Source organism: Ornithodoros turicata, chromosome 1, assembly GCF_037126465.1.
Source record: "Ornithodoros turicata isolate Travis chromosome 1, ASM3712646v1, whole genome shotgun sequence".
NCBI lineage: Eukaryota > Metazoa > Arthropoda > Arachnida > Ixodida > Argasidae > Ornithodoros > Ornithodoros turicata.
Genome location: NC_088201.1, coordinates 31,134,491 through 31,161,096, shown reverse-complemented (window position 1 = coordinate 31,161,096; position 26,606 = coordinate 31,134,491). Strand labels below are relative to the sequence as shown.

The 26,606-nt window shown below is 42.6% G+C and overlaps 1 protein-coding gene across 3 annotated transcripts in view; it reads right to left on the bottom strand.

Annotated features, from left to right (window-relative positions):
- Window positions 1-1,236: 1,236 nt before the first annotated feature.
- LOC135377862 (eukaryotic translation initiation factor 2-alpha kinase 1-like) overlaps window positions 1,237-26,606 on the bottom strand; it is a 30,292-nt gene continuing 4,922 nt past the window's right edge. The window contains exons 1-15 of one of the 3 annotated variants that reach the window (XM_064610577.1): window positions 26,282-26,516; window positions 22,538-22,729; window positions 20,792-20,820; window positions 17,619-17,726; window positions 14,637-14,719; window positions 11,685-11,805; window positions 11,536-11,616; window positions 11,253-11,386; window positions 9,919-10,300; window positions 8,122-8,218; window positions 7,910-8,007; window positions 3,173-3,370; window positions 2,905-3,042; window positions 1,977-2,072; window positions 1,237-1,449 (exon numbers count right to left, since the gene is read on the bottom strand). In XM_064610577.1, the coding sequence (XP_064466647.1) occupies window positions 1,318-1,449; window positions 1,977-2,072; window positions 2,905-3,042; window positions 3,173-3,370; window positions 7,910-8,007; window positions 8,122-8,218; window positions 9,919-10,300; window positions 11,253-11,386; window positions 11,536-11,616; window positions 11,685-11,805; window positions 14,637-14,719; window positions 17,619-17,726; window positions 20,792-20,820; window positions 22,538-22,729; window positions 26,282-26,348 (1,956 nt within the window). In that variant the 5' untranslated portion in view covers window positions 26,349-26,516 and the 3' untranslated portion in view covers window positions 1,237-1,317. Of the gene's footprint in view, window positions 1,450-1,976; window positions 2,073-2,904; window positions 3,043-3,172; window positions 3,371-7,909; window positions 8,008-8,121; window positions 8,219-9,918; window positions 10,301-11,252; window positions 11,387-11,535; window positions 11,617-11,684; window positions 11,806-14,636; window positions 14,720-17,618; window positions 17,727-20,791; window positions 20,821-22,537; window positions 22,730-26,281; window positions 26,517-26,606 lie in introns of those variants that run through there. The other 2 variants (XM_064610578.1, XM_064610576.1) reach the window with 2 other exon arrangements.

The following is a 26,606-nucleotide window of genomic DNA, read 5'->3' as shown; positions in this document are numbered from 1 at the left end:
ATAATACACGCAACATTTGTTCACACACCGCTGCCGTTTAGAAGAAAAACACAATGAAAACAGAAGAAGAAGCGCGCTCATATCTATTGTGGTCAGGGGCCGATCCAGGGAAGAACCTCGGGGAGGGGCCCCCACTAAAAAATAAAAAGAGAGAGAGAAGACGGGGGGGGGGGGGGGTCGCCATGTAAGACGGCGAGCTGCTGCGCTTTCATTTCACACCAGAACTTTATTTATGATCTACATGTTGCGAAGCTTAGCAAGCTGTAGAGGAACGCCACCGTGCGGCGTGTGCGGAAAACGGAGCATGCGGCAGGAAAATCTGCCGGAATGGGGGGTAGAGGTAATTAGTCAGCTAGTGGTTACATAGTCTCTTTGACAGAATGTCCACCTGCAAAGACTGCATTTGTGCAGCCCTGGTAGCTTTGCCATGAAAAATCTGTATCAAATAAAAGTAAGACACCCGTATATTGCTTGGTCGAACACACACTTTGTTGGACTTGACTTTCTATGTGGAGAATGCATTAAACCAATGGAGATATGACCGCATCGATGAAAATAACCACATTTTAGATCTGTCTAACTTGGGGCGAAGTGTCACAACCTAATACACAAATCTTCTGTGCAGAGTTTGATGAAACTTTGCAAGCATAAATCTAGGCCAGTCATAAAGCAATCGGCAGAAAAAAGTTATGTGGGGAACGGAGGGAAAGCTCCTAGGGAGTTTACAAGAAATAATATCTATAAATGTGAGGCGAGGCTACATAAATACCGTTAATGCTAACTTGTGGAACTACGTCGCAAGACAGAGAGATGCCACAGAAGTCGGCCCGTGGATTAATTTTGGCTGCCTGAGCAACTTATACCATGGCACTGTCTCCAGCCGCAGTTGTAGAATCATTCGGCAGATATGTTTCCATAGTGGAACGTAGGAAAAGGACATAAGCCAGACCGTTGGTGGATCCAGGATTTTTCTGAGGGGGGTCCAGCCTTGGGGATAGCATGCTACATGCTCTAGTGGCAACTGAAGCATTGCGTGGTGACAAATTGAGGAGGGGGTCAAGACATTAGGACCCTTATTCCAGATCTGCACCGGAGCCAGACCAAGTTGGACCAGGCACACCAATTTGGTTCATGGGTTGGCCAAAACTGACGTAAAGATAATGTTGCACCTTGCGAGCGAGTTATGTGCATGGCCCTATCCTTAAGTCGTCTATTGTGTTGCACCACTGCCAGAAAAAAACAACAACAAAACGTTTTATTCCTTCAAAAAATAAACTATGTACACCTATGCTGAAATACTGATCAGACTAGTCCATGTCACCACTGTGCCCTGCAGTGACAGTTGGCTTGGTACCACTCCAGCTCTGCACACTTCTTCTTGAGCAACACATTTAACTCAGTAACCTCCTGTTCCTTTCTGAGTAAATCTCCTCGCAGCGAGGTGAGCAACTAAGAAAGAAACGCCATCTTAGTAACCAATCCAAACCGATGACAGCAAAATGGTGATACAAGAACATATGTGAATGATTTGTAAGTGTGTCTTATTTTTCAGCACTTGAAATTGAAAACATGTTACACAGCTGATCTAATATTGCCATGCGCTCACTTTTTTTGTGATGCAGTGTGTATGTAATCTTCAAATGGCACACTGACAATGCATTAATCGCTCCAGGAGCTTTCCCAAGCAATCTCTAGTTCCCGATTTTAGAACCTTCACAGTAAGCAGTTATGAGAGAGTTCATCAACTGGGTTTATAAGGCGATGGTATACTCTTATAATGATATTGCACCTTGTGATTTGTAGCGCTTGCAGCCTGACCTGAAACTGACGTATTTATCATGACATTTAACTTCCATTTGCATGCATGTACTATGTCAAAACTAGAGTATGACAATATGCTGCAGAATCTGCTACCTGATGTAGGAGAAAAGCAGGGGCTTCAGCAACGACTTGGTGAATGCACAAAAAGTAATTACCTCATCCTTGGTCTTGAAAAGGGTAGACATGAGAATTTCCGCAGCAGTTGGTCTTTGTACAGGATCTCTTTTGCACATGCGAAGTATCATATTCGCCTGAAACAAGGGAGGCTATGCTATGAAATGTGGTGTGTATGTTGTAAATAACACAATCTAACATTTGTCTTCCTCAAGTGGAAACTCCCCTACTATCCTACTTTCCTGAATTGCAGTTCTATTTTCAGTGCATCCAGTCTACCTCTTTGGAATAGATGAACGGTATGAATGAAGCCCCACTCTGTTATTGTGCATTACTTTGCAGGTATTTTGATGTCTCATGTAACAAACTAGAGAACATTCTACTATCAACGTGTGACATTTTTGGTTTAGCAGCTTGTTACTACACTGTCACTCTACTGCTAACACACACACATTCTTCAGTAGGGTTGTGAATTTTACAAACTCAATGAAGAATACTTAATATTTAAGCGCACACGAGGCCTACAAGCATTGCTTCTGTTCAGCGTGTTTACTTGCTAAGCCAATTTGGTACATCTCCTTATAAATTATACAATTAGGGTACAATATTCTCAGGTAGTCTATGTTTACCCCATGAATTCATTTTTCTCTGGCAGGAAAATACACACTGCAAAGGTGGAGGACAGCTGATAAAACTGGCCTCAAGTATAAACCTTGAGATGAAGCTACTAGAATGACTTCCGTAAGTTACAAGATTTACACATTTTTCTGCCTAACATGGAAGCCAGTATACCAAATATGCAGGCACACACATTTGTTCATTTGCATTAACTGCCCAAAATTGCCAGATTCTTTTTAAAAGTTTAAACAATGAGAGAACCCATTATGAAAAATTATGAAGAAATCAAATTTTCAAAATTATGGAGTGCTCATTATTCACACATCTATGCAGAAACAGAAAATTCTGTACCACTTCTTGGCATTTCAAAGCAACAGGAACTGGTACAAATCCATCACGCAGCAGCTTCAGTGTGGTGATTCTCTCGTGACCAGTTGTGAACGGATGTACCAGCTCTGTCAGGATGATACCCAAGCTGAAGATGTCAGCCTGTAATGCAAAATTGCAGAATCTGGTGACATCTCTGAAGCTAAAGAATCACTGACTTTTGCTTGCTATTCAGCATGTTTTCATTATGGAACTTGAGGAAATATCTTGGTAGAACAGGACACAGACTCACCTTGGAATCATAGAGACCACCATCCCTCTGTTCAGGTGCAGCATATAGATCGGTCCCTACGCCCTGGGTGTGCAATCTTGCTCGAATCCATGGGTGTCGATGTGGGTCTGAGCCTCTGTCTATGTTACTCATTGTGGCCAACCCAAAATCGCCTATCTTCACTCGGGAACCTTTTCCATCAAACATGATGTTGTGTGGCTGAAGAAGTAATAAAACACTTTGTTTTTTGTAAAAGACATCTTTAAAGTACTTTAAATGCTACAGCATTACAAATACCTACAGGGTTAGTCTAGCAAACGTTACACATTTGAACTGGATCGTTAAAATAGAAGACGGGGTTTAGCCAACCACAAACTTCGCAGACTGGTAGCCGTTGCTCTGAAGTTTTGTTGGAATTTTTTGTGAGCACTACGGTCCTGTAGAAGAAAAATTAAAAATCAAGCAAAATCTCACTCTGTGCATTTTCTATGGCCTAGCTGACTCAATAGCAGCCACTTTCTCCTGTGTGCGCCTCATTTTCATTTCACGGCACACAGGTGGCACCACCATACAGAAGAAGAGCATTAGTGCATAACGTCAGAATCATGGTCAGAATGGTCATGTCACATCGTTGTAGGCAGCACCGCTTGTGTGAGATGATGCGAATGTGCAGAAGACACAAGGAAAAATGGCGGTTTTCGCGTGAGATAGGCCATTGAAAATGCATGGGGCAAGTTTTTGCTTGATTTTTAATTTTCTTTCTACATGAGCATAGTACTTACAAAAAATTACAAGGTAACTTGAGACAAATAGCTAAACCCAGTCTTATATTTTTACGATGCGATCGAAATGTGTAACGTTTGTTAGACTAACCCTGTACATTGAAGAAATAAACCTACTACACCACCTTTCCTTGGGCTAAATCATACACATGAAGCTGCGCAGTGGTGCATCAGGTTTTGCCTTCATATACGTGTATGCATATATGTCAGAGTGAAAAGTCGTCCCTAGTCTACTGAGAATTTGCAATGCTCGCATACTCCTCCTATGTTGCCTTCATGAAAGCACAGAAATCCTCTACTTGACAGGTATCATTGCACCAAAAGTAAGAAGGCCACTACTTATCTCAGTTTTATAGGTGCATCCAAAATGTGTGCACTAGGCACATTGCCTGCTCTACTGTAGCCTGAGTGTTGCTTCAATTGCACAAGTCAATTTTTTTTTTCATCTTCTGCACTACAGAAGTCATCACATTCATCCCAAAATGCTACAATAGTCGTGTTCAACTTAAGGAGGAAAAGAAATCTAGTTCATCAACTACATATGCCACTGGAGATAAGGACACTCACAGTGATGGAACTGCCTCAGAGCCCACGGGCGCTGGCGCTGGCGCACAAAAAAGCTGCATTTGGCGCAGAATTTCACAGAATGGCGCACCTCCGCCGTATGTATCCCACTGCGTCCCACCGCAATACGTCGTGTTTGCAATGCATACTCTCCACTTTATGGCGAATATCGGGGTTCAGGACATCTGGGAACAATTATCGGCACGTACGGTTTAAGTCCTGAAAGCTCAATTTCTCGCGCTCTCCTTACGCGCCTACACTCTGCGAGCACGCGCGATGTTACGTAGTAGCGGAAAGCGTGGAGCGATCCATAGTACACGCGCTGGCAACTCCGGAATCAGCGTCGTCAGTTATTCCCATCCACAATTAGTTAAAACGCGGTTGTTTAAAAACAACTCCCATGCAAACGAGCCAATATTCCATCGCAGGCACGTGGCGTGCCCACATGTTCGGTAAATTTGTACAGCCACCTTTCGTCCAGGACGCAAACACTTGATGCACTAACAGTGCGCTTTATTGTTCACAACTTCTCTTTGAAGTACAACAACGTAATATTCGGTTCAGCAGTGACATCCCAGCAGTTTAAGAATCTTCGTCGACTTGGCGGGCTCGGCCGAAACGACACGGCTTGACTCGGCTTTGCTGTCCAGAGGCATCACGAGAATAGACAGGGCGCGGGAGCATCGCTCGCGGTTTTTGTTTCGTTTTCATGCGTCCGAACCGGGGCATCTTTGTTCGGCGCAGCTGTGGCGCAGAATTAGGGAAAATTGCTTTTTCGGCGCAGGGTGGCGCAGGCAATCCCAAATGGCGCACTTTGGCGCAAATGGCGCAGCAGTTCCATCACTGCACTCACTAGCGTGCCAGGAGAAATACTGCAGTGCCACCACGCAGTGTAGTGTCATGCGGCCAGCACAACCTTAACAGCCTTAACAGCCTTACAAGCCTTAACAGCCAATACAAAAGCAGTGTGAGTATGATGGAATACATTATCTCACGGAGGAGCGAGCATGACCTCTCTGTGTACACGCAATAATATTTTGAGAGCTGACAGACTAGATTTCTTTTCCTTCCTATGTTGAACATGACTATAGGTACGGCAAATTTGAGTCACACAATGCTTTAGAAGTGTGGCACGTTCAAGATAGACGACTCATTTTATAATCAAACACACATGGAAATTTTAATAGTGGAGTGTCCTCTACTTGAACTGGTTGTCGAATTGGTAGGTCTGAGGAAATACTGTGTGGCACAAATGCTTTGTTGAAAGGAGCAATGAAATACCCCTCTATAAATTTTCCATTTTTGGCTGCAGGGTGCTGTGCAACAAAGAACATGAGCTCTTGCAATGGAAAGGCGAGCACAGTGACCTCTAGCACGTGCGAGAGAGATAGAGAGGCCTGCATGCCCACTAGAAACCCGCCACTTCTTCAGAGACTGTGTAAGTGAACGATGTCACTTTGTGGCTTTTGCTGTCCCGACTGAAGCTCCTCGTGTTGGCTCCCCATGCCGGACTGGCGGCTGCTTCCACCGAGCGTCCTAGTGGATTTGATTGTGTAGTGACAATACACCACACAGACTTTGTGATGAATGAAAATGGGTTTTGTGCCAAGTTAAAAGTTACTTCCCTAGTCTTTTAATTAATGTTTGGAAACACTTAATAAGTGAAGGTCTTTAAAGTAGCAATACGTTGCTCAAACGTTGCTCGAAACCCCACTTCAGTTATCAAGCACACTACTATGAATCATCGTGCAAATTTCTTCTGTTGAATTCGGTTAGGTCACTGCGAAATGGAATTTACAAAAGGTCTGTGAAAACGATACGAAAAGGGGGCCACCAACACCATCAGGGGAGCGCCAGGTCCACTGTCGTGACATCGTTAGTCTGCGCCTTTTCAGTGACCTTAAGAAAAATCGTCTGCTATGATCCATTTGCACTGTCAGCTTTCCCATTGGCTCTCCACTGTCAGTCGCCTTATCAACAAACACTAACTGTGTCATCAGCGAGACGTCAACAACACCCGCAGGTGGTGAGCCAGCACCACCTAGAAGAGAAGGCCTCCCTAATATCCCCTTGCCCTCGCGATACGTTAGCCTACTCGGATGATCCAATGAAGCGCGTATCGTCTGCTTCGCCAGGACACCGCTTTCGTGTAATTGGCTGACGGCGCTACACGGAGCTGCGCTGGCCTTCTCTCTAGGTGGTGTTGGGTGAGCGTGCTTGGCAAAACCGAAATTCGAGCGTGCACCTCGTGCTCCACGTTTGAGATTCGGCCATAAATCTTTTGCAGATATTCATATTTTTGGCCATGCAAACCAAACCAATGGAACATTTAAAAAATATTGGGGGTCACTTTATTGCTCCTTTAAGCACAAGCACAAATGGCAGGCAGCATTTTAGTCATATACAGATGTTGTGGAATTTTGCAGCAATTCACTCTGTTACTGTGCAATTTGCTAAATTGATAACAAAATAAAAATAAAACTTTTCCTAGTGCACATGGCAGCATGCCTAGCATCATTTATGATTATGTCAAACCCATTCATAGATAGGAACATGTAATAAATATATGGGGGTTGATGAAAACTACATTATCAAAGTATCATTATGTACAAGCTTTCTTCAAATCGACAGTTCAAACCACATTAGCGAAAATAGAGCAGGCACGACAAGTGGTATACTGCTGAACATGTGTGTCTGTTGAAAGAATAAAACCGGCCTCGGTGGCTCAGTCGGTAGCGTGTTCGCCTACTGATCCCGAGATCACGGGTTCGAACCCGGCCGGTGACGCCAGCAACTTGGTGGCAGGGTACAAGTTGCTTAGACACGCCGTCTTCCGCGAGGGACGTTAAATACGGGGTGCCGTGTGATGAGCTTTTATCGCACGTTAAAGAACCCTCAGGTGGGCAAAAGCAATCCACAGACCGACCGCTATGGCGTCGCTCATGATCTCAGTTGTCTCGCGACGTAAACTCCCAATTATTATTATTATTATTATGAAAGAATAAAGATCTTCTAGCTTGTCTCCGGTTTAAGCAGCTTCGCATCACATTCCTTTCAAAGCGTGTCCAGGACAAGGCGAACATTGTGGTGGGACTGCTTGAAGTTACAAACTCTTAGAGAGCAACAACTGCATGCACTTCTCGTTGCTTTGATGATGCACCGTTTGTCAAGAAGGGGCCCTAGGGCAGTCCTTGGGACAATCAGTTGTAGTGCTTTAGGTTCTTTGGCTAATAGGACAGGTGTCATCATATGTGTGTTTTAGCATGTGGTGGACTAAAGCAAGCGTGTGGAACTAGTCAAAGGTAGAAACAGGTTCGGGTTGACTAAGCACACACCGGCCATAACTCAGTCACAGGTCTGCAGTCCCTAAAACTTTCCTAACAGTGATCGCCAACTTTTACAGTGCTCTCACCTTCAAATCTCTGTGAATAACGCCTTCTGCGTGAATGTATTGGACACCTTTCAGAATTTGCTTAAATATATTGAGGGCGTCATCAATATATGTACTGTCTGAAAAAGAAAGAAACTGCCTTCAAGTACAGTCCCTTGCAGAAGTAGCACAGTCATGAGGGAAATATATCGCTATTTCACAATAACTGAGATAGGAAGATCACTGGCACTCACCAGGTGACGATGACAACCTCATATTTCGTGCAGAAATCCAGTCAGCAAGATTTCCTGAACAGAGCTCCATTTGGATAAATAGTGTGGCACCAACCTTCTGCACAAGAGTGATTTCTTTTTTGTACAAAACACTAACTCCTGGAGCCATGCAGGAGACCTTTTACGCAAAGTAGAACTTCATGAGTTTTTTTCCGATCAATACGACGGTCCACTTATTTTGTCACAACTCGGCTCTAGTGTCACTCAATAAATAAAAAAGCTGAAAGCTGCTCTGCTGCTCAACTACACTTAGTGAAAGTGCATGAGAGTACTACTGCACTGATGACTCTGTGTATCGAAAGGAACTTGCGATTGTGGCATATCAGCAACAGAACATTACTAAGCAGAGCTGTAACTAACACAAGTAGAAGAAGGGACAAACAGCTAACGGCAAGAAAAAAAAAGGCATTTCAGGAAAGCACCTGTGTGTTCCAGTGAGAGGACACAAACCAACAGCTCTCTGATTACTGGTCAGGTACACTGCCCCAACAGCTGTTTGTTCATGCTATAACTAGGGTTTCAGAGGTATTATAAGATAGGGTGAAGACAAGTGACAAAGGGAAGTTATTCTGTTATTTCATTATGTGATAAGTAGGGCCCAGAAATTTTGGCACTAAAAATGATCGAAACAGTGATCGAAATAGGCAGGCAATTAGGCCCTCAAAAACAGCAAAATAGGCAATAAAATACCAGAATAGGCACGTTAATCTGGTACACCCTTTGGCTTTGTTGGTGCTTCATAATGCTCCATCCAGGAAACAAGGCTACGGTACCGTACAAGCTTTGACTTCTTGTACACGAATGCTGAGGCAGGATAGAACCACGCAATATTGAATATTACTTCTAGTTCTCCGCCCTAGAAGATTTCGAAAGGCCAAGAAAGGCCAAATGCTTTTATCAAATATACATAAACCCCTTCTAGCAAACCAAGGTACTGAAAAAAACCAAACACAAAAAAACGAAGAAGAAGAAGAAAAGAAGAAGAACAAAAGGCACAAACACGCAGAAACGAAAAGCAACATGCAGCACTCGGCATGAGACTGAAAGGTGCACTCACACATGCACCTTTAAAAAAAAGCTGTTATGGCATCTAAAAATGTTCAAAAAGGCTACAATTCAATAGAGTCGATAAAAAGGCAGGCAACCTCAAAAATGTCACATTCAGGTGTTTATAGGCAAATGCCTAAAATTCCAGGCCCTAGTTATAAGCCAATTCAATCTTGTACTACTGTAATTTGGTTTGGCATTCATTTTTGCCACGTTTTGGGAGATCTCAAAAATTATAAATGCTGAAAACCAGAAACCCTATCTATAACTAAACACGTCGGGATAATTCTGACTATTAGTGAGAAAACCGTTATGGATCTTTTGTACCCCAATGAGCGTTGCCCACTTGTTTTCCCCTCTAAGGGACAGCCACAGGAGTAATAAGTCATAAGTGACTAATGAATTACTAACGTTTTGCTCATCTGCAAATTCCCGCTCAAGTCTCACATGTTCATCTTTTTTTTTTTTTTCATTTTCTATTTTGCACCTGCCTAACCCCACTTTTTTATATTTTATGTATGATATACATGTCTAGCTTGCACGGAATCACACAGATCAATGTTTTAGAGTTCGTTTCTGTACAAGCAACCATTCAAATACACAACAAGAAACATTCTTACAAGATAACCTGGTATGTAGCACTAAGCATGCATTGCATAATATACTACGTACTAAAATGAAAGCAAATAAGCAAAAGAGGTTTTTACTCACAGCCTCAGTAAGCAGTTGAAATAACAAGTCTTTAGCTGGCATGACAGGTTGTAGGTGACAGTTTGAACCATTGCTTGATGCTTTTCCATTGTCTTGTTGAACTTTAGGAACACCACAATCACTCTTGGAATTAGTTCTAGCATTTCTGACAGAACCACTTGCAGTCAGAGGGGCAGTGCAACTGATACACTCTACAGTAGCGCTAGTTGTAGTCTGACTTGCCTCTTGAAACACTATATAACTTTCTTCCACACGAACACCATTAACACATGCACATCTGGAAAAGCTTCCAGATTTTTTACTCAGGTGTGTATTCCCATTGGGACAAGAGCATGAAAGATCTTCTGCAGTACCCTTGTTAATGCAGCTGGCAGCACTTGATCTGCAAAATATTGGTCAACAACTGGTCAATAATGGTCAACCCATCTGCCTTACATCTGTATGCTTTAAAGTGTTTGAAAACATAATCTGCAAACATATTTTAACATTCTTGAATGACAGACAAAAAAGAGAGAAAGAGAGAGAGTGGGGGTGTTCCAAGACGAGAGAGAGGTTCTACGAGGTTCTAACCTTTCCACATAGATATCACCAGGTCCTGATACGTAGAAAAAGAAGAATATCCAGCGAACTGTTAGAAACTCAAGGAAATAGAGAGTTTAAGTGAATTGTTTTCACCCAGACAGTTCACAAACGGTTTTGCCACTGCCCAATCAGAGGATTCTATTCTGAGTCACTCCCTTTTTTCATTGGCCCTCCGCAAAACTGCTCGCGAATCATTTGAGTGAAAACGATTCACTGAAGTTAAAACTGTGCTTTGGGTATGTTGGTAATCGACTGATGTCATCATTAAAAGCGCTAGAAAGACGACACAGATTGCCAAACCAAAATTCACTAAAACTAGCTAATGTTAAGGAAAGAGTTCAGGATGAGAAATGCCGATATTTCGAACAGTCTCTGTTCGAAATATTAGCAGGCTCTTCCCTGAACAGGTCCTGCTAGGTTTTATTAGTCCTGCAGCGCAGTAACAGCAGCATGTTGCAGCCCCTCATATTATGATCTGTATGTAGCCTTGTGTTATATTTCAATATGCATAAATAAATACCACACAAACAAAAAGAAAAACAAAACGAAGAATTATTCTTAATACCTGTTCTAAATATCTGCAGCACACTGAAGGCCCTGTCATGAAGTTAGCATGGGAGCTGTATACTAAACGAGGTGCCTATTTGGTTCTGCGGATATGACAGTACCAGGTTTTGCATTGTTCAGGTAAGAGCAACTGAACCGAATGATCTATGGACTTTCTTTTACTGGACAATATCTTAGTAACGTACGTGTCAGATGAGGTGTTTTCCGAAGAATTCCTCTGTACAGCAATAATGGGCACCTGGTTTTCTATCCAGGCAGTCTTATAGGCAACAATATTAGGATGACATAGTTGTGCTAATAACTCCACTTCTTTCAATATCTGCAAGAAAAAATATAAATGTAAAGGAATATTTTAAATGCTTTAACTTTCCATGTTTGCAAAAAAGAAGTATCCACCACCCAATATGAAGTAGTGACTTAGCATGAGAGAGAGAGAGAGAGAGAGAAGAAAGGTGCCGTTCCACACACCCGTTGAAGAAGGTCCCGGTTTGAGTACTTGAATGGAATCATCTTTATGGCGTAGACACAGCTATCTACTCGTTTCTTTGCCTGTAATAAAGAGGAAAAGACATTTAAAGTTGTGCTTGTTAGTTGTCTGATTTTTTCTTTTTCCGTACCTTGCAAACAATTCCAAAGCCTCCTTCTGCTATTTTCTCTATTTCTTCGAAGTCATACTGACATCGATTCTGTTGGCACGTTACTTCGTCAAGATGGATAAGTGCAAGGTCTCCTACAGGGCTAAAGACACAATGTAAGAAATAAGGAAATGGCTGTGAAGCTACCAAAAGGATTTACTGCAACAAGGCCCTCTTTAAACCCATAATGTTCATATGTTTACAACATAGCCTATCACCTAACATCTGGTACCCGTAATTGGACTAATATCACTGTGGTTTGAAAGTTTTTTTTTTTTCCAACAAATCAAGTGATGCTTGCATGCAGTAAATTCTATTTCAGAGAATGCTTATCACAATATATCAGTTCTAGACATAATTTGCTCAGTTCCTGTCACACACCCTATGTAGCACACTCCGAACTCGCCTGAGCTTCACTCCCCTAAATTTTATCCAATGATATGCCGCTCCCTCGAGTCTCCAGTAAAGACAGAAGACTGACTGCTGGTGTTAGGGATGATTCCAGATACAATGTCAACAAGGAATTACGTGCCTAGAATGTAATCTGCTCTTGAGCACTGCCTGTGTAAGTTTGTCTGTGTGTGTCTTGTGAACATGACTTTAGTTGAGAGTCTGCAGTCGTGTGTATTGTGTTTCTTTTAGTCCAAGTTCATTTGCTGTGTTACATCACTGTGCAAAGTATGTACCAACTACCCAGCATCCAGGCTTTAGTTCTATAATCCCACATTGGGTGTAATACAGTCGAGCCTCGTTTATCCGGATCTTGCCGTTACCAGCGAAAATGTCCGGATAGTGAAGGATCCGGAAATTATTAAACTCTAAAGGAGATGAATCATCAGTTGCCAACAAAGCATGTGTTTATTTCGGAGGACGTAAGGAAACGTCATTCACATAAAATTACTGCAGACACTCAGCTCCTGTAAACTATACTACCTATGTTGTTAACTTGAGAAACATTCTTCCGCGCAAAGAATGCCAAAGCTATTTTCTGTGCCACTCGTACATAATCAAGTTTCACATCACTGGATTCTCCACTCCTGGATCCGAAATCTTCATGCGTGTGCTTCATTTCTTCTTGCATGTTGCAGCTTTGCTTACCATGCTAATTGCTAACCTTCAACGCTTTCACTGACAAGGGGTGCATATGAATGAAAGCATCGTTGAAAGCTGTAGAATCACCTTTCATTACGGCATCAAAGGACTGAACTGGTCAACGTGGTGTACACATGTATAATGGGAAAGGGGAATTTTTTTTAAGGTTGTCGCCCTGTATTGACTGAATGTAGGTCGCACATGGTCTCTGACTCTGAGTCAACAACAGACACAAATGCAGCACACTTTGTGTTGAGCCCTCATTATAAGAAGCCCTGCCAGGGTTCCTCTAATCTAATTCAACCATCCAGATAAGTGAAGGCAGTTGTTGGGTATTTTCCTCAGCAGTTCCAGGAAATCCTTGTTCGGATCCAGACACTGAAGCCCGGATAAGTGAAGGCAAGTTACTGCATTTTCCAGTGTATAATGTGCACCGATATAACGTACAGGCCCTAAAATTAGCAGAAATTCTAAAAAGTTCTATGTATAACGTGCACCAAAGGATAACGTGTGCCACAGTCCTGAATATACCAACACTGTACTATTGAGCAGGAACTCAGACCTGTACGTTGAGTACAAGTCATTTATTGTGTCTTAGGCACGATCGAACCCGTCCCTGACCAGGCTGGCTCACGCATGCCATGTCACCCTCAGTCAAGAACAATGGTGCTGCAGAAAAAGGTCACTATCATCGCTATCCATCCAGAACCTGGGAAGCCCAGTGTCTTTTTTTGGCCGAGGTCAACTCCCTCAATCTCCAAAGAGATCGCCGCATTGGAGCCCGCGCAAAGCTATACTTATTGAGTTCGCAGGCTGGGGGTATCTTCCCGGAAAAGACTCCGATGTATAACGCGCAGTGCCCCTTCGCAACACTTTTTTCAATGCATAATGCGTGTTACCCCCTGGAAAATACGGTACACTGACTGAAATCCGTCCCCATATTTTTTTGTCCTGATAACGTGGGATTCGGATGAACGGGGGTCGACTGTACAAGAACTTGGTACCTACAAATCTGTACAAATCATCACATTCCACGCAACTGGTTTCTTTGAACTATGGTGCCCTGAGCACATTCAGTCACTTCCACATAGCAATGGAAAAAAAAAAAAAAAAAAAATCTAAAAGCAACAAAACTCTTTGAATCAGTGACTCAATAGGACTGCAAGACAAACACCCAGACCAGAATTCTACAACTTCTAGCCCAGTGCTTGCAAATATTCTGAGAAAACAGAAACCAAAGCTGCACATGATGAGCCCTAGACTGGAAGTAGTCACATGTCTTTTGAACATATGTGAAGTTTGAAATGAAGTCAGCCAAACGGTTTCAAGTTCTGACAGCGTGTGCTGTAACCAATACGTAAAGAACATCAGCATTCGATATGAGGGGATTCTGGGCTGACTTCAGGGGAAATTTCGCCAACATCCGGTGGTAGGATAGGGAACCCAACACCTCCTAATTTTCAGTGTGACCTTGCTTGGAGCTACTAAAAAAGAGACTAAAAAGTCAGTCAGTATTGCTACAGTTGATAATGATGATGATGATTAACCTTTATTGGCACTAAAGCAACCAAGGCCATGCTGCACCAACCACATGGTAAGTGATGCATCGCTTGTTTACTAATCAAACAAACAAGCTACAAAAGCGTGGAATATGCGTGTTGCTACAACTGAGATGGGCTTTTTAGATTATACAGAGATATGGAGTCCATATATCTGAGTCCATATTATGAACCATGATTCCAACCCCTGTCAAAATAGTTGTGAACTTGTGTAATAACATGTGTAAAGAAGCTCAATCGTCTTGCAGCAACAGGTAAGACATTTTCAACGACCATCACTTACTCAGACAAGCGAAATGGGGACTGCCCATTGGCCAGGGAGGTGCTGTACGGAACCAGACTTTTGTGCTCCTCATCCAGTATAGCCTATAGCATGGACATATTATGTATAGGCAAATGTGAAGGCTTTACATTGACCACCTATTGTGCCTTTCCAACTGATAAGCACATTCCAGAGAGTACACTTGAAAAATACCGTACTATGTATTCATGGTTCATGGAAACTCAATTTCAGAACAAAGGTTCAAGGGCCTTTCAAGGACATTTTAAAGGGGCACTAAACTGATATGAGAGCAATGATTGTTAGTATACTGCACTGCAGTTATTATACGTTCATTTAAATCTGAAACACATTTTCTTAAATTATGAAGTTCGACAATGGCATAGTAGCGCGGTAATTACAAAATGTGCGGTGCACTATTTCTTGAACTTCCTCCACCCTCTAATTTCCCACAACTATAGCATCGACATAATTTGGAAGTTTCATGCAGGCCATCACTTATGTTACTGCATTTTTGAATAAGTGTTTTTTAGAGCCACTACTGGACTACATTCACGAGGAAGGTTCTTCCACAACGTATTATTTGTGCATCTTTTCTGGCCACCTTCACTAACAGATAACTTTACAGAGAGAGATTACTTTATAAGCTGCACTAGTTCTTTGAAGTGAAACCCCTTCGCAGCGGTGGAGCTGCAACAATGCGGCAGCAAACAGGCGAGGCAGGTTGTGACAGTACAGTGGCGCTATGTCACCCCAACCGGCAAACCTTGTGGGAGTCTGGGATTGGTTGACGACACAAAACGTCATTCAAGGCTGAGTCGGGAAGTACATGTTTCCGATACGTCTGCCTCGTTTGATATGTAGGCCAGTGACGTTTGCTGACTCGTTAGAGGAGGAGAGTGTTGCACTGATTTTGCTCTTTGATCTGTCTTTTAAATAGTAAAAGCGCTTGGGGTTACACATAGCCTTACATATATTTAGGTAGAGTGAGACTCCTGCTTTGACTCTGTGCAGTTTTTTTAGACAAAGCACAGCCATCAGTTTAGTGCCCCTTTAAGGCTCTACAGTCATTTTCCCCAGCATGTAAAACACAGTTTATGGCCCAGGACTCCAATATTTCATAAAGTATTCCCAAGCTAAATGTATCGCACGACAGAATACCTTGGGACTGTGAAGGACTGTGGAAAATTCCAGGGTTTTCCAGACCTCGAAAACAGCATTTTCTAACTCTAGGGTATCCAATCCATGAATTTTGACATTCATTAAGCATGCAGAGGCTCTGTGTGTTTGCACCATTCCTAGATAGAGCTTGTCTCGGCTCTATGTCTTTCCTTGTGTGCTCATTTGTGTTTCATATTCTCTCAAGAAAGAATCTGTAAAATTTTTCACTGAACTACAGGTCCTTATAAAAAAAACGAAATCACTAAGGCAATCTCAATGACGAATAAGTATACATATAAGAAAGGATAAACATTTAAATAAAACAAGAACCCCTGCCATATTATCTATGGGCTTCTAACAGTTTCTACAACATATCTAAAAACGGCACACTAGACGGAGACAAGAAGATTAGACATGGCAACTGCTTACATGCAACTAAACTTTTAGTTGCAAGTAAGCAGTTGTCCTGTCTAGTCTTCTCGTCTCCATCTAGTGCGCTGCTTTCGATATGTTGTACTGCTACCAACTACCCCACATCTTTCTACAACAAAAATGCAACTTACAAAGAAGCCATTTGTCTGTTATGCATAGGGTTCCACGTTTTTGGTTTTAATCGAAAAACATACGCCGGGTACATTTTCCCTAATTCGGTTTTAATCGAAAAACATCGAATACAGAAGAACATTCCAGGACCCATGACAGATAAATTGCTGCACATGCCCATCTTAAGATTTCAACATGCCAAGCAGGCTTTCCTTTATTACTCTTCTTTTCTTTGTATTTGCTATGGTTTGATGACCTGCGACCACATTGAGTGTTCCAGGGTCAATCCTTTTGTCCCGGATCGGGTGCGCTGGTCGGAATCCCATTCTTCTGCCATTGTAGGTGCCCCACTGCGCTTGTGAACCTTTTAGGGATGTGACGTCAAGTAGAATCTCGGTCACCGGCCTTTCGTTGTTTAGTGGAGAGGTTACGACAGTACATACACCTCCACTTTCCACGTACGGCGATCCTGTCTTTCCGCGGCACCCGAGATGGGAAGAAAAAGGAAGAGGGCTTCGGACTATGTTTCCGAAAATCAAGATTTTGAACTCTCGGGCAAGGAAGGTGTTGTCGTATGCAAGTATTGTCGCATGACAGTTAATGTGGGCTGTGGAAGAGGTGCGGCGCGCATATTGGAGCACGTGCAATCGCGGCGCCACGTGAATCTGAAGAATCCTCGTAACGAACAAGGTGAGCAAACGCGTTCCAGTCATTTCTTGCAGCACCTATAGAACTCGAACTGGTACTTCGTAAAACTGGTACTGGTAAAACTGGTCATTCGCATTGGTTGTTGTTGTTGTTAAGGCTGCGTTAGACACGCACAGCAGTGAAATTACACTGTAATTGCTATTCGCCGATAACTGTCGAGTAAACCATGTACACGCAAGCAAAAACATCGAAAAACTCCAATTTCGCGAAAATCAATAAACAACGAAAAACATACGCCGAATCCGCCCAAAAATAAACATTGAATACGTGGAACCCTAGTTATGCAGTCCAAAAAATTGGCAAAGTGAAAAATAAAAACAAAGTATGATGTGAATTTCCAATTCCTTGCAACTGTGCAAGTTACTGGCAGGTAGCTGTTCACCTTTGTATTTCAGCAAGCATTTCAGCAAACAAGGTTGCCTGTCACGTGCCTCACATGTGCTCCCAATGCTTAGACATACCAGGACTGTAGGTTCACAATGATGTAAATGCTTGTATTTTATGTTTACCCAATAAGTCAGACTGTTAAAACACTATTAACCAACCTGGTTACATAACATAAGTGGAACTTACAGAATTTGGCAGTGATGTTTTGACCTCAATCACCAGACGAGAAAAGGCGTGCCGAAATTTGAATCTTAGGTGGTACAGCTCTTGTATATTTGGAAAATGTTCGAAAAGCTGTAAGGAAATGTTACAATTACTGAAGGCACAACTGAGAAGAAAAAAAAAAGACTGCTGAAATAAAACAAACAGTGCTACAATCTGCAGTTATAAGCTAGGTACTATGCACTAATACAGTGGAGGCTGTTTATAGTCCCATCATTGCAAGATACAGAATGAGAATGCCATCATGGGAATGGCAAAACCTCAAGTGAAATAAATGTATTTCTATTCCCATATGGCCAACAGCTGCTGCCCATAGTTAGGGGTCCTGGTTTTCTCTGTTTTTCGGAAAGCACATATGCCAGTAGATTTTTACGTGGTCGGTGAAAACAATTTATAGACTGAAAATCACTGGATGCTTGGTAGGGGACAAGAGAAATGGGAGCCACTCCACTCTTGCAACAGAAGGAGTGGTGTACGATGTTACCCAAGTCCCTTAACAGGTACCTGGCAATTCATTACAACAACTTCAGGCTTTAGCAACTCTACTCTACTAAATGAGAAAATGTAAATAAGGTGTTGTACACAGTGTTGTACGTAACGCCGTTACAGTAATCGATACTATTTTTGGTATCAAAGTGTGGATCGCGATACTTTTATAAATCTGTATCGGAAAAGTATTTTCCGTTACAAATTTATGGTAATGCGATCTCTGTATCATTACCGATACCGATACTTTTTTAGTGCCCCACCCTTTCTTCACTGACCATATTTCTTAGTATTCTTCGTTGTCACTGGTCCGCCCAGTGCTTGACAAGAAGCTTGTGGACACGCCTACGTGCTCCGAAACGGGAATTATACCAAACACATGTTCACTTTTTTCTTCGAACCTGGAGGAAATAACCACACTGCGCTCAACAAAAGAGTTGAGGGCAATGAACAGAGGCCAAGTCCTTGACAGTGCGCTCTGGATTCCACTGCTAAGCTACCGCGTCGCACTGAGTCACGCTCACATATACTGTGGTATTGTTAACTTAGTATAGGTTTCCTTGGTCATTGGACTGCACAGTATGTGTGGGCCTGACACTAACGTAAGTGTCATATTGGCCTCTGTCAGCTGCCGGAGAAACCACGGCCGGCTAGGATGGCAGAAGACCACTTTGAGGACCAGTTATTGATAAACGTCAAGCAAAGTGCCCGAGGTACATAATAAATATGCTACCTTTTTACTGCAAAACTGTCTTCTCCCAATTTGCTGTTATACAAATGTGGTTTTCCAAGAGCGAAATTTCTATTGCATCATCTTCGTATTTCCAAGAAAAGTATAGGGCAAAGTATCGCGTTACTTTTTAGTAACTGTAGCAGTACTCCGTTACTTTAAAAAAGAAGTATCTAAATCGGTATTTCGATACTTTTTACTCAAGTAACGAGTATCAGTATCGCGATACCATATTTCGGTAACGGGTACAACACTGGTTGTACACGATGGAAATTGATGTTCTGAGGCTCAAATCCAGAAGATGTGGGTTCGAGTCCTGCAGATGGCTAACCTTTTCAGTGACATCCTTCTTTCAAGATGTTGTGTTCACTATATACAGCATATGTGCCAGTTTCGTTAGTCGCAGATTTTCACACAGTGGCTTCACGTTTAAAATATTACCACCGGAAACCGCTGATTCGTGGGGAGCGAAATAACCACTGATTTTGCACACAGAGTTCCTGAAAAATTAAACACCGGAAACCCTGCACACAGTGCAGTTATAGTCACTCCCTTTTTCAAGTGCTGTCTATGCCTAGGGCATCCCACTCAATCAATTCAGTAGGTTCAGTGGGAGAGGAAGTTCCCAGGTACTCAAGACAAAACTAGAATGTGCACAGAAAAGGGACCCAACACAACCAGTTCCTGTTATGTTCCGTACTTCTTAGTTGTCTGTTAACTCATAATTAGGGCCTGACTTTTTCGGGTTTTATTTTTGGCCAAATTCGGGGGGTAAATATCGGGTGATATTTTTCATTTGAAAATTCGGGTGTATTCGGGTTAAATCCCGTTACGGCATATTCTGTCGTCAGGAATTCGGGTGTGTTCGGGTGATTTTTTTTGTTTAATAAAAATTTGTCTTAACATGGAACTAATGTTTAGCAATGTTATCAAACTTTATTTTAATGCACGCTTATGAGTGTGCCACGCGACCCGGATGTTTTCGGGTAGATTCGGGTTAAACCCGAATTTTACAGATTTCGTTCGGGGGGTAAATATCGGGCGGATACGGGTTTAACCCTAAAAAGTCAGGCCCTACTCATAATTTGTGAGTGATGATGAGATTAAGCTAACGCAAACCTATGTGCTTAATACTAGTGGATGTTTTGCAATTTATTTTGGACTGAAAATTTTTTACTAAACAAAAACAGGTTTCCTGACAACATGCATTAATTGCTTTACAATCATGATGACAATGACAATGATCATAACTGCACTGTGTGTTGCAAATAAGTCATTGACACACTGCTTTCCACAGCAAAAAGTTCCTTTATAGTAGATTATGTTCACATTCCTATGCATACATGTTACTATGAATATAGCACATCCAGTGTGCTCACAGTCTTGTAGCAGGTATTTCCAACAACTTTCCATGACTCCCTCGAGACTATAAATAATCTTCATTGTTTATCACTGTTGTCTTATTTTATTGGGCCAGGTTAAGAGGACATACAAAACATTTTCAATCAAATGCAAGTGCCTGTATTTCCTTTGTTTACATGCTAAAAAGGAAAGCCTTGTAATACATTACAATCAGATGCTTTAAAGCAAAACTTATTCATATTAACATTTTTTAATTGCTGCTGCACCAAACCACTCAAAAGCATCGCTCGTTTCCTTTCTACTTTTTTCTGCAATTTACTAACGAGTATTCATTGAAATACAATGGTTGAAATTTAGAAACTTGATTAAAAAAAAAAGACCTCTGGGAGGGTACCGAGCTTCCAAAGGGGAGCGGTACATGTGTATGGATACATGTTTATAGGTTTTTGTATTGTTAGCTGAGCTGTATTGGGCAATCTCAGAAATTTCAAGGGGGGTGTTGCAAAAAACCAAGGGGGGTGTAGGGAAATCCCCGTGACAGACAAGTTTGAGAACTTACATGGTACTGTCCCAACCGTTGACATATTCCTGAAACAGAGAAGTATATGTTTATTTAATAAATGCCATGAGAGTGGCATCTAAAGCAATGTCAATCAGTTTAGCAAACCACCCGCAATTGCAAAAGACCAAAAGTACAGACAGCCTGTTAGAACAGCACGACAGGGAAACTGGACACAAGGAAAAACTAAAGTAATACATGTATACAAATTTTGTAACATTGGACATGTCTATTAGCACTTGCCACACCCTTGTAAGCACAGTGTCAAACATGCATTTTTGTGACGTAGTGCTAGAGGAGGCAATTAACACAGGAGTACACAGCGATAAACAATATGTCACTGTGTACTCTTTGTGATAATGTACCAACTACCCCAAATTGCCACTATCTGGAGGCAATTAAACATAGGAGGACAAACACAACACAAGCTTCACAATGCCCAGTCGCATACTTCAATCGAAATCCCACTGCTGGTGCCTTTCTTCAACTGCCATTATTCAATTAAATGCATTTTTGCCTCATTAAACAATTGGCATACTGTAGAGGGTGTCCTGAGGGTTGTGTTTTGTGTGGAGGACTGTTGGTGCGAGCCTGACTCATGGAGCATTCCATGACTTGCACTTATTTTGCAGTATTGCCCTTACACATACAGAGAGCTCCTATTACTTCTAACTAGACAATGATAAATGCATTTCACTTCATGACAAAAGCTAACCTAAAGGTTAACCATCTAACACCCAGTACAATCAATGTTATCATACCATTCACCCACTTGAAATCTGCAGACCACAACCATCATGCTACTGGCATGCTATATCATATGCTGGCATGCTAATGCTTGAACGTTGATTCCACCATCCCAGGCATGTTATATCTATACAAGCGCTCAAATTCCTATACACTAAGATTTGGCATGTTTCACAGCATTTTCATCGAGGGCTATTTCTGGAATAGCCATGTACATTCTACACACAGAGAAACTGACATTGCAATTCTTGAAAGGGAGATTACAAAGGCACTGTTTTGAGATGATGTGCCCCACACACTCTCTGTCTCTATTGCACATTATGGCATGTCTAAAAGATATATGTGCTCGCCTTCGAGAGGCAGGCTTCTGCAACTTGATGGGGCCATACTCTCAAATATGGGCAGTTCCCAAGCACACGATATGTGGCAGCGGGAGTGGCGGCGGGTGTGATAGCGAGTTTTTTTAATAAGGAGTGAAGATAAGAAGATGGAAGATGAAAGTCACTGAAAAGGTTAGCCAGCTGTAGGGATCGAACCCACCTCTTCTGGATTGCCGGTCCAGGGCTCTACCAATTGAGCTAAGCTAACACGCCTCTCCAGCGACTTTCGGGGTGCGTCATCTGAAGGGACGACAAACCAGCCACTCACTCTCACTCACCCTCCTTTCACTCTTACATTTTTGCTCACTCACACACATTCATACGACGGAAATCGACACAAGCGGCACCTGTTGAACAAGAGATAAACTGATGTTCTGAGGCTGGAACAACATAGAGGGGACAGATACAAACAAAGCCTCAAATTGCCTAAGAAATTTTTTTTCTTAGGCAATTTGAGGCTTTGTTTGTATCTGTCCCCTCTATGTTGTTCCAGCCTCAGAACATCAGTTTATCTCTTATAAGAAGATGGTCGCTGTTCTCTTGTTATCACCAATTGCGTGTGCTTGGGAACGCCCACTTACAAATAATATGCAGAGCTTTGGTTCCAAGACTGAAGTACCTTTGAAAAGCTGCCTTCTCCTGTCAGGATTTGGTTCATAAAAGTTGCATAGCTGTTCGATGAGAGATTCAAGCAGCAAATTGTAAGGAATATGTTCCGGCCTTGCGGAGGTGTACCGGGTTGGAACTGCCAGGGGTCCATTTGCGTGAACTGTGCCACCGGTACTGACTTCTCCAGGTGGTGCTGAAATACCTAGAACAGTATTAACATTGACACTTGGGGCAGTTGGTACATCTGGTAACTATCAAAAAGTGGCACAACAACAACACACGGGAGAAACAACATCACAATGTTTAATAAAAAGGAGAGAAAGGATGTTGCGACATTATTTATACCTATGATTTCTCTTTTTCCGTTTTATTTTTCTGGAATTTATTACTTTTGTAATTTGGGGGGTTAAAATCAGGTGATACTTTCATACAGAAGTTCATAAAGAAATTAGGTGTTTCCTCCCAGATTTCATATGTCATTGTGAATTTCGCGTGAAACCCAAGTCATTTGATTCAAGCCACCACTGTGATAATGGCTCTAAACAGAATTTTCGTTGTTCTGTGGTTACAACACGCAAGCTTCGCCAGTGTATGAAAGCTCAGATGCTACGTATCTCCATGTCATTATTGTGTTTCGCGTCGACTTCTTTATATACATAATTGTCTGCATCGAAAGCAAGCCATTGTCCATTCGACACCACTTCGGCCTCTACACGTAGCATGGCTAAGATAACGTTCTTTCTGCATCAGAGCTGCCACGTGGCAGGCTCAACTGATTTATCATTACAGACTGAAGACACAATGACATAATTTCTGCACAATCACAATTCTGAGATCAGATTCTGAGACCTCTGCTTCTTTCCTCGCTCGACCCAGTGATGCCACCCTCAAACAATAATTTGGAGCAATTTTTGGACCAACAAAATGTTGGTTGTGAAAGACTTTGGAGCATGCAAACGTGCAATTTTGGAGTGCTCTGGAGCACATAGCATGTTGGGTACCAAAATTTAGTGCATGAAATTTAAATGATTGGGTGCATCAACCACATAGTATCTTTTCAGGATAAAGGTACGCTCGCTTATGTTGGCCTCCACAGAGAAAAACAACAACTTTATTGCAAGATGATGAACGGGTAGTATCATCGCCAGGGGCGATACTCTACCCCATTGCTAGTGGTGATGCGGGGAATTAAATAATGGGCCCCTTCTCAATAAGGATCAAAGTCCTGTGGTACCCAGAAAGGTAAAGAGAGCTTTGAGGGCAGAGCGTTGGTGGGCTGGACGTGGCTAGCTGGATTCAGCAGCATTGATAATTGAACAACAATAAAACAACAACATTTAAAGAATTTATTATGGCAAAAAGACACACAGTAACTACACAGTTTTTGAAGGCCTTTTTTTGTCAAGTGTCACCCATTGATGTTTTGAAGAAGGCTCGAGTTAACTTTTGAAAGCAGAACATGGCCACTTTCGACCTCTTCTGGTTTTAGCAGGGCTAGAAACCGGAACTGAACCGCAACCGAAAACCGCAAAAAAAAACGTTTTTTTTTTTGCCGTACTGAACCGAACCGAAAAAATATGATGTGGTAACGGGTTCGCCAGACCGTAAAAATGCCTATGCCTTCCCACTCGACTCCCGCGCACCAGCTCCCTGCATCACTTGGAATCTTGCCGAATTCATAGAGCGGAAAAATTGATAAACCAAGAAGTGGTGAGCCCATGCACCTCCTACAGCCTCACCTCAAAAAGGTTCACGACATCCCTGTACATTTTTGAGACTCGAGGTGTAAAACAAAAAAAGATGTGCCACATGACAGCTACACTTTGCATTGTTGCCTCGGCTGCTTGCATTCCTTCAGCGTTGCAGTGTGAAGGCGACGTAAATTTTAATAGTTCAAAGAGTAACATCCGCAAGCAACGCAGACCCCTAGTGACTACGAGAAAGAGGTTGGCGTGTGGTCCAGACCCAGAGCATGGAAGAAGGAAACACAGGAGCGGCGCCCTCTCTTTTCAATGGGGAGCAACGTGTCGCACTGCGCATGGGACTCTGGGACACGCCTATCTACCACGTGGCCACTTTCTTCTCTTTTTTTTTTCTTTAGAAATTGGCGATAGCCTTTTGCAATAAAATTCAAGCGTATGCTAGCTGTACACCATTTCCCAGCACTTTTCGGTACAGTAAACGATTATCTGCTGTGAACTGCATGGTTCTTTGTACCTACGAAGTGTAGAGGCGAGGGAGTAAGAGGAAGAAAGAAGCAAGCCATCGCCAGAACCTGATATTAATTCCCACATGTGGTACACTGATTAGCACAGCACATGTAAACCGGCTCGAACCGATATAGGTTCAAACCGTTACTTTGGTTGCGCTGAACCCGAACCGATAACCTTGAATCGGAACTTGAACCGAACCCCCAAAAAATAACGGTTTCGAGCCCTGGTTTTTAGTGGCAAGCTCCGTTTCGATACGCTCATCGTCGCGTTGAGCATAGCCTTCGAAGGGCCGTGTTGCGCCAGCCGCGATCTTCTGCTCTCATGCGACAGAGACCATGGTCGGAAATACTAAACCACGAGCTCCCGCTGTCATAATTGGAAGTGTCTAGAGGTCCGTCAGACGGACACGAGAGATCCGTTGGACGGACGTGATTGTTTATACATCGGGGTCCGTCGGCTCAACATTATGTCGTGTTAGATCAAGTTAGTTTAGGTTAGGTTAGTGTTAGGTTAGTTTATTCTAGTGAGGATAGTGCACGTTAGCTTCGTGCAGCTCTAGGTTAGGTTAGGAAACAGTCTAGTTCCTCATACCACGGACGATTCGACAGAACCCGCCGCGTAAAGAATGGGGTCCGTCGGTCCGACGGACCCGATTGTTTATACAGTCAAACTCCTTTATAGCGCACACCTTTTTAACGAAAATACCACTACAGCAAATTTTTTTTGCGGTCCCGCTGGAGCCTATAGGTTCAATAATAGACATCCTTTTTAACGAAAATACCTTTACTGCGAACTTTTTTGCTGTCCCCTGAGTTTCATTGTAAAGGAGTTTGACTGTACATCGGAGTCCGTCGGGGCACTCCGCTTTCAACATTATCTTATGTTAGATCAAGTTATTTTAGGTTAGGTTAGTTTATTCTAGTCAGATTAGTGCAAGTTAGCTTCGTACAGCTCTAGGTTAGGTTGGTTAGGTTAGGAAACAGGATCTAGTTCCTCATACCATCCATCATACCATCCGACGGACCCCGCTGCATAAAGAATCGGGTCCGTTCGACGGACCTCTAGACACAGCCATCATAATTTGACGCGGCGCTTCTGCGATCGACATGCGTTAGAGCAAGTTCGCGTAAACGCGAAGGGTCGAGTCCAAATCGCGTTGACGGTCAACTCGACCCACTCGTGCAGAGCCCATGTAAGCAAGGCTGTTGAAAATTAGTAAAAAGTAAAACTATCGAGCAGTACTCGCGTGACATCCCTGTCGCATCTCATGGCAATCTGGAACAATCCGAAACTATGCAAATGTGAGGGACATGTCAAAACTGTCTCCTGGCCCACTCCAACTACGCCGAAATGAATTATACTGAATTTTTCATTTGGTGCACAACGTACAGTAATCGTTGCACTCTTACAATTCACATACCGACGCGCATGCTTGCAATACTTAATTACGAAAGATAATATGGGAGATCATAGGATGTTGATATTTGAACCAACGACTCTGACATTTATTACTTGCAGAGCGCAACACAACACAAACTCACCGCGCGAAGGTGCGTCAATATTTGCACAAGTGCGAGCAGTTCTCCTAGGCAAATCATTGGAGGCCATAATGTCATCAATATCACACTGGTCACTTGTGTATTTCACTGTTATTAATTTAATATTACAGTAGGCGCTAACCGACGAAGGATATTGCCGCGTCCGGGTACACTGCCATGCGTAAGTACCCGCTGTTACAGCGTACTCTTCTAGTCGTTAGTCGTTAGCCACCTTGGGATCTGGAGATCTGGATTCATCATTGGATGCATCGCTGCATTGGACGGCTTGGTGCACCCCTGGTGGGACTCTTTGAAACATTTTCTCTAA